General features: G+C 43.5%; 1 protein-coding gene across 3 annotated transcripts in view; it reads left to right on the forward strand.

Moving 5' to 3' along the window:
• The first annotated feature begins 2,046 nt into the window (after positions 1-2,046).
• Positions 2,047-8,209, forward strand: part of LOC121543574 (protein kinase C theta type) — a 17,503-nt gene continuing 11,340 nt past the window's right edge. Inside the window, exons 1-4 of one of the 3 annotated variants that reach the window (XM_041853565.2) lie at positions 2,047-2,148; positions 5,604-5,766; positions 6,222-6,588; positions 6,625-6,769. In XM_041853565.2, the coding sequence (XP_041709499.1) occupies positions 6,652-6,769 (118 nt within the window). In that variant the 5' untranslated portion in view covers positions 2,047-2,148; positions 5,604-5,766; positions 6,222-6,588; positions 6,625-6,651. Of the gene's footprint in view, positions 2,149-5,603; positions 5,767-6,221; positions 6,770-8,209 lie in introns of all 3 variants that reach the window. The other 2 variants (XM_045205590.1, XM_041853564.2) reach the window with 2 other exon arrangements.

Below are 8,209 nucleotides of genomic sequence, written 5' to 3' on the forward strand. Positions count from 1 at the left end.
TTGGTGTGAGGCTTTAGCTGAGAGATTATGAAGATACCATTTCTTAATACATGGAAATTCAATGGCTCATTAAACAGGAAAAGGATTGAGGAGTTTTATGCAGATCTTGTCAGCTAAAAGACTCCATCAAAATCCAAGTGTAATGTAGCTCTGGCTGATAAATTTAGCTGGAAACTAAGACTTAGATGGTGTAGGGAGTCCTAGTGGTTTAACACACCTGGGTCACAATCAAACAGGATTTTTGGCAATGCAAAATAAATTCCCCCAGCTATAGGCTACTTCAGAAAAGCAGAGGAAGACAGAGAGAGAGGGGGGAGAGAGAAAGACAGAGAGAGAGGGAGGAGAGAGAAAGACAGAGATAACAAATGTAAACAATAATGTGCTTTCCTCTTTCAGTGGAACAAAATCTACTGAATTGCTGAATCTCTTGGATTTTATTGGATGGATTTAATAATTAATATATGTTTTTTCCAAGAGGTTACATCATAGTAAAGAAAAAAGAAAAGAGAAATTAAAAAGAAATGATGACGTTATAAAATGGCATTGGGCTACACTCTTAGAAAAAGGGGTTCCAAAAGGGTTATTCGGCAGTCCCCATAGGATAACCCTTTTTGGCTCCAGGTAGAACCCTTTTTGGTTCTCGGTAGAAGCATTTTGCGTTCAATGTAGAACTATCTATAGAAAGGGTTGTCCAAGAAACCCAAAAGGCTTACACCTGGAACCAAAAATAGTTCTTCAAAGGGTTATCCTATGGGGACAGCTGATAAACCCTTTTAGGTTATAGATAGCACCTTTTTTCTAAGAGTGTACTGTTAATATCATGTCTAACAGTAAGGGGCATTGACTACCAGTGTAGAGCAGAATTAATCAAAAATCCTTCTCTTTTATTTTTCCAAAGAATCTATCTCTTATTATATCACAGAGAGAGAGAGAGAGAGAGAGAGAGAGAGAGAGAGAGAGAGAGAGAGAGAGAGAGAGAGAGAGAGAGAGAGAGAGAGAGAGAGAGAAATATACATTTCCCATATACTACACCATAAGAGTACGTCATAGGATTTTTTAAAAGGGAAATTACACTGTGAAGGGTTTTCAATGCAATAGCATGACTAACTAATAGCAGAAGAAATGGATATGAAACTGCCAGTACAGTACTGTGTTTACGCATGGCATTGGCTGCCTAGCTGTCTCTCATATCTCCTGACTCAGAGACTGACTGGGCTGAGGCTGCAGCCTTGGTTTGCATGACCAGCATAGCATTAGATGCACATTGCACAAGCGCTGGGATTCCAGACTAACAGGCACCTACTGGGTGGAAGACAACAAACATTCATTTTTATCAGTGGTAGAATAGCCTACTTTCAAGTGTTTTTGTAAAGAAAAAGACCCCATTGAAATATATCTAAAACCGCATATTTACACCCCCACATAACTCCCACTCCACACCCACATGGTTTAAGTATCTGCGTCCAGATATTAGGCATTGTGGATTATGTACTGTGCATTCACCAGAGACACCATTTACTCCATAGTCAAGTATCGCCATCTAATGGATGCAGCTGACATGCACGATATGAGTTGAATTAATAGAATTGCAACTGGAATGGGAATTGAGCAGCTCAACAGCTGCGGGACAGCTGGATTATCGTCAATCTTCCAATGACCCTATACTGCTGACCCTTTCCTGGCGTGATAGCCTACCCCTGGTTTCGGCCAATTTTCCTATCCAATTATAAACTGATCGACGTGGTATAGTTTCTACAAGTACTGGTAGTAAATAGGACAAGCCAGAGTGGGGAGCGTTCAGAATCTGAAAAGACTCGGTCCATTTGCGATATTCAACCACAGACGCATTGCGGAAATATATTCCAGCCTACCTGTGCTTTGCACACCTATAATATCCATTTACTCCACAGGAGGGCAGCATTGAATCCTTCATGAATGTATCCCATTTATAGTAAAGGGGCGTTAGCTTGATGTCTGCGGTGGCGCTGCTGGTGGGAAAATAGAGGTGCACTTATTCTGATAGGCTATCATTGGTGCCTCCACAAGGCTAGTTACACACAGTTATTACAAAACTCTGAAGCAGCAACATGGACATTAGCCTTAAATGAAGGAAGTTGTGTTTTGGAGTTTGGAGTTTGACTTTTAAAGGTAGGCATGCATTTATTCTATTATACCTTTTCATATTTTGCATATAGACTAATTTCCAGTCTGTAATAGAAGAAAATAGTATATTACTAGCTATGCCTATTTCTTTTGATTTCTTTTGATATTTTGATCATTCCATTAGTCTGAAATATAGGCTACTGCAAATTAAAAGACACTTTCAAATGTAATTCCTGATTGGTATGCACTTATAACCTTCCCACCCATGCACCAACTTGTCAGAGATACAATCTTCTCTTTTGAAAAGACACCAGAGACTTCAAGAAGATGTAGGCCTATAGTCAATGGTAGAGAAAGATGAATGAAATATGAATGATATGCTGCAATGTAGCCTAATATGCATATTTGTGGAGTAGAATGGCGTAATAGGATTCGTAGCCTACCATGGACACTTATTTGCTGACATAATTTTTGCATTTCATGTATTCAGTTCTGTAAGACTTACTATGTTTCGAAATGTAAGCCATGAATTAGTTAAGTAGTGGTACTTATGGACAAAGCTCTCGCTGTTTTTACTTGTACTCCATTGATGTGATCAGTCAATGTAATTATGATGCACACCTCATGGGTTGAGGCTACACTCTTAGAGAAAAGGGTTCCAAAAGGGTTCTTTGGCTGTCCCCATAGGATAACCCTTTTTTGGTTCCAGGTAGAACTCTTTTGGGTTCCATGTAGAAGCCTCTGTGTAAAGGGTTCAACATGGAACTCAAACGGGATCTACCTAGAACCAAAAAGGGTTCTTCAAATGGTTTTCCTATGGGGACAGCCGCAGAACCCTTTTAGGTTCTAGATAGCACCTTGTTGTAATTCCTTTCAAAGGGATTTTGTGGAAACAGAGGTCAACCACTTTGCTCTTATTTCCCCTTTGGTCTCATAACACTCTAACCGTCACATGTTTGAGGACCTCTACAGATGTCAGACACATGTGTCCATGTCAATTACAACAAAGGGAAGTTATTCAAAGACTACACAAACACACACACACCGACAAGCTCTCACAGTCTCACGTCAGAATTAGACGTTCATCCATGTTTCTCAAACATCAAATTTCGAAGTTGTTTCAAACATCAATTATCGAAGTGTTTAAGGTTAAGTTTAGGCATTAAAGCCACATTTTGAAGGTTAGGGTAAAGTTTTGGGATAGGCTTAAAACAAAAATCTAAAAAACAACTTTCTAATGCTGGATTCAATCATGCAACCTTTGGCACCAGAGGCAGATGCTTACACCTGTCCTCCATCCCTGTCCACAACACCCCAGCAAAACTGAAAGCTACTTGAAGGTAACAGCACTCACTGTTGCCCCTAGTGGCCAGTTTCAATGTAATCTCCTAACTGCCTCAGACATGGATGGACGTCGAATACTGACTTATATCATGGGTTACCTGGCTGCACACACACACACACACACTCCTCTCTGATGGTGTAGCCTACAGAATAAGGTTTGATGGGAGGCTCTTTGACTTTGACCCTCATGAAAGGTCCATTAAAGGGCACACTGAGGAAAAGGTTGTTTATATGGTGATGGTCATTGTGCTTGACCTTCAGTCTCTCTCTGTGTGTGTGTGTGCGTGTGCATGTGTACGTGCGTGTGTGTGGTTGTTTGAAGTGGAGAGGTCAGGATGAAAGAGATCACTAGCCTTTCATGAGGGCTTGTGGGGAGACACACGTATACACACACAAACACTACAGTAAGTTGAGTAGTTGAGTGAAACAGTATTGAAAGAGTTAAACCTCTATGCCCCTTAAGGTGACAACAGATCATCATCACCAACACTTTGACTGTACAGGACATGAAGTGGCTAGGTTTACAACAGAAATACTGGGGTTGCTAATCTGATATAAGAACCTCTGATTGTAACAATGACCACTGTTGTTGTTTCAGCATAAATACATGGGAATTAGGGCCACTTACAACACAGTAGAGAGAGAAAGGGAGAGAGAGAGAGAGAGAGAGATAGTATGAGTGAGTGTAATATTTACCGTTCACTTTTTATTGTTTATTTCACTTTTGTTTATCCATTTCACTTGCTTTGTAAACATGTTTCCCATGCCAATAAAGCCAGTCGAATTGAAATGAATTGAGAGAGCGAGAGAGAGCGAGAGAGAGCAAGAGAGAGAGAGCGAGAGAGAGAGAGAGAGAGAGAGAGAGAGAGAGAGAGAGAGAGAGTGGGGGGGAGAGCGAGAGAGAGATAGAGAGAGAGAGAGAGAGAGAGAGAGGGAGAGAGGGAGGGAGGTAGAGAGAGAGTGAGAGAGAGGGAGGGAGAGAGGGAGGGAGGCAGAGAGAGAGTGAGAGAGAAAGAGGGAGCGAGGGAGGGAGCGAGTCAAAGAAATGAGAGAGGTGATGGTGATGGCCACACATCAATATGCCCTGAGGTGGTCCTCACCTAACTGTCTCTTACTGTTACAGAACAACCAAAGCAGCTGAACTCTCCATGTTTTGATATTGACTGAACATTTCCTAAACCAACAATCTCTCACGCAGCCTCTCTAGTGTTACTTGAAGTCACGTTGGTACATGGTAGGTACATTTGAGTGTTTTTCTCTCTTTTGTTTGTCAGAGAGAGAGACCCATCTGTGTGACTTCACAGAACTCAGCTCAGAAACAGGAAGTGTGGTTAACGAGTCAGACTACAGGAAGTCCCATCATGTTAACGAGAGAGCTATGTAACATGCAGAGAGGTGGTGGGTGCTAAAGTGAGCTGCAAAGTGCTTGGTGGTGCAGAATCACAGTTTGGGAGGTATGGATGTGTGTGTGTGTGTGTCAACAGTTGTTAATTATTGAGACTGAGTACTTTATATTGTTGTATAGTACTATAGATTTATTCCTAGTAGTTACCCAGAACAGAAGAGCTTTGTATCTATTCTGTAGCACAACTGAACTTTGTTGTGTGTATATCAATAGTTGTGTTGTTGCTTATGTACAGTAGCACATGGGGATGTGTGAAACTTACTCCTCAGCCTGAGGTGTCGCCACTTGCGCCGCTGGTTAGTCAGGAGGGTAGTCACGTGCGCTAGCAAGGCAGAGGTCCTAGGTTCGAGCCTCGGTTTGAGACTAATCAGGAGGAAGCAGGCAGCATGACATCCGTTACACTTAGTTGTTGCTCTGTTGATCCTTCTGCACAAATCACACCTGTCAACAGAACTTATGGTGACATCACACACAGCATTTGGCACTGTGTGTGTGTGTGTGTGTGTGTGTGTGTGCGCGCACATGTGGGTATGGGGGGTTTATGGGAGGTATGTTTGTGGGTGACCCAGGCCCGGGTTGGGCTGTAACTGCTGGGAGTTCTTCCCTGCGTATTCCCGATCAGAGTTTAGCATTACACATCTATTAATAGGGCCTTCCCAGTCTCCTCTCTGACACTGAGGCTGACACACAGCTCTCTGACAGCCTGGCCTCAAATATCACTCTGACGCTCAGTCTCTTTCTCCTCCATCAGCACTGCTACTGAGCCAACCACAGACAGCTCACTGATGTTGGGACCACCACAGCTTAGAGCTAGCTGGTAGCACCTGAGTGTGCAGTGGCTCATACTCAGGGATTATACTGGACTCCAAAGTGCCTGTGGAAATAGGCTAGCTGAGGTTTACTAGCCCCTGGAGGTATGAACTGTTTTAGATACTCAGAGAGTGCTGGTTGGTTCAGTCTTTGGTGCTAAATATATGGTGTTTTGCTTTAGGTCCTAAGAGGGCTGATTAGTTTGTTTGTAATGTAAACAAGGGGTACTGGTTTGTATTTGTTTGGTGAATTATGTACTGGTCTGGTGGTATTCATTCTAGAGAATTGGTATAACTAATGCTGACTTGTGACTTGTCTCTCATCCTCTCTCATCCTCTCTCCACCCCTCTCTCTCTCTCTCTCTCTCTCTCTCTCTCTCTCTCTCTCTCTCTCTCTCTCTCTCTCTCTCTCTCTCTCTCTCTCTCTCTCTCTCTCTCTCTCTCTCTCTCTCTCTCTCTCTCTCTCTCTCTCTCTCGCTCTCTGACTCTCTCCCTCTCTCCCTCTCTCTCTCTCTCTCTCTCTCTCTCCCTCTCTCTCCCTCTCTCTCTTCCTTTCTTAGGGTGACGGACAGTTCTTATCAGTACCAGAGGAGCGAGGCGTCAAGGGTGGAACTGCCGCTGCGAGCCAAAGAGCCCTCCTCTCTCCCCCCTCTCTCTCTCTCTCTCTCTCTCTCTCTCTCTCTCTCTCTCCCTCCCTTCCTCCCCTTGCCAACCCATCTCTCATCTGGAGGAAAAAGCCAGTCAGCGCGTGGAGCCTGTGCCAGAGAGGGGGGTGACATCCACACAAAGACTACTCTCCCCGAAACAACACTGACACTCTCTGTGAAGAGAAGGACTTGCCTCATCAAAAACGAACTGAAACACAACTCTTCACTGCGAGGATCACTGTTACAGTGGCAGGAGAGGTTCTCTGAAGGTTTTCTGGAGGTTGTGTGACTGTTGTGTTAAGGTTTTTGTCTGGAGGTCAGTGAGTGAGTGGTACCTGCAGCCATGTCTCCGTTCCTGCGTATCGGCTTCTCCAGCTTTGAGATGGACCCAGGTCTGGCCTACCATGAAGAGGTGATCAATCCATACTGTGCTGTCTACATGAAGGAAGCTGTAGACACAGGTCAGTTTGAGGGTGTGTGTGTGTGTGTGTGTGCATGCGTGCGTGTGTGTGTGTGTGTCAGAGAGATGTGATGGGGAAACATGGGAACCTCTGATTTTCTGTAGGACTGTTGTGTCCCATGGGCTGCAAGTGAGGAAAGAAGTTGTGCCCAGTGATTGTGTCACTGTTTACTCTACCGACAGTGTCTATGCATTAAAGAGGGCAGACATATTTATAGAAAGACATTTATAGACATTCAATAGAATAGGCTTTTCTTCTCCAGGGGTTCCATTAGTGTAAATGGGCTTATGATTCATATCAGTATTATCTCTGATTAGCAGTACTTCAGAGTGCTAATGGACAGTTTTGTTTCCTTGCTGACTATATTTAACCGTTGGTAAAGATGACAGTTATAGGGCTAAAAACAGAGAGAGACGTGGGAAGGAAAGAGGATGGATCTAGGTTGTTTTTCCTACTTCTTTCTCACTTTAACCACAGAGCTGTTCTGGTAGTTGGACGGAGATAGAGTAGTAGAGAAACACTGTGTGTGTGTGTGTGTCCGCATTTGTGTGTGTCTGCGTGTGTGTGCGGGATGTGCGTGGGTGTATTCACAGGAAGACCTGTGTCATTCAGTTTCAATTCAGTATGATTTCTGTCCTGCTTTTTGCAATGGCATCAAAAGGCCCAGATGATAGTAAATAGTAGTGCAGTATGAGGTTTAGCACCAATATTCCGCTGTTGGTCTAGCTAGCCTACAAGCAGCTGCAAACTGACTGCATTCAGTTGTGCCAATAGAGCGATTGGAAATCATTGCTAAGACCAATTTGAAATTGAACTGAACACCTTACTGAGGAGGAGTGTTTTGGGTCTGGAGTCAGAGTTGTAGTATAGGGGAATCCTTACTACAAAGCTGTGACTGGCTCAGACATGTTTCTTAACTCCACTGTGGCTAAAGCACCTAACAGAAATATGAAAGCAACACCTCAGTCAAATGTCACTTAACCACTACAGAGAGCAAAAAAAAAGTATCTGATCGATGACATGGGCTGACTACAGCAAAACATATTGCCCTCTCATGCCAAAGGCAACATTATGAAAAATATGAGCCGTCTGTCTGGGGAGAATTAGGCAGTTTTTCCCTGTCAGAGGGAAATTATTTTCAGTATAGACAACAGCTGGTAGCGTTGTCTCTGTCCAGAATAGACAGTCTATGGGCCAGTGATAGAGATAGAACCATAGAAATATAATTATCATTCTATGGCAGGAACATACATTTCTGGAATGGAATGCTTGTCAAATGGCAGAAGGAAAATGCTGTGAAGTGAAAGCTATACTGTAGGTATACAGTACACCACAGTAGGCTGCTGAGGGGAGGACGACTCATAATAATGTCTGGAACGGAGCCATTGGAATGGCATCCAACATATGGAAACCAGCCATTACCACGAGCCCGTCCTCCCC

This window comes from Coregonus clupeaformis, chromosome 20 (assembly GCF_020615455.1).
Source record: "Coregonus clupeaformis isolate EN_2021a chromosome 20, ASM2061545v1, whole genome shotgun sequence".
In the NCBI taxonomy this organism is placed as follows: domain Eukaryota; kingdom Metazoa; phylum Chordata; class Actinopteri; order Salmoniformes; family Salmonidae; genus Coregonus; species Coregonus clupeaformis.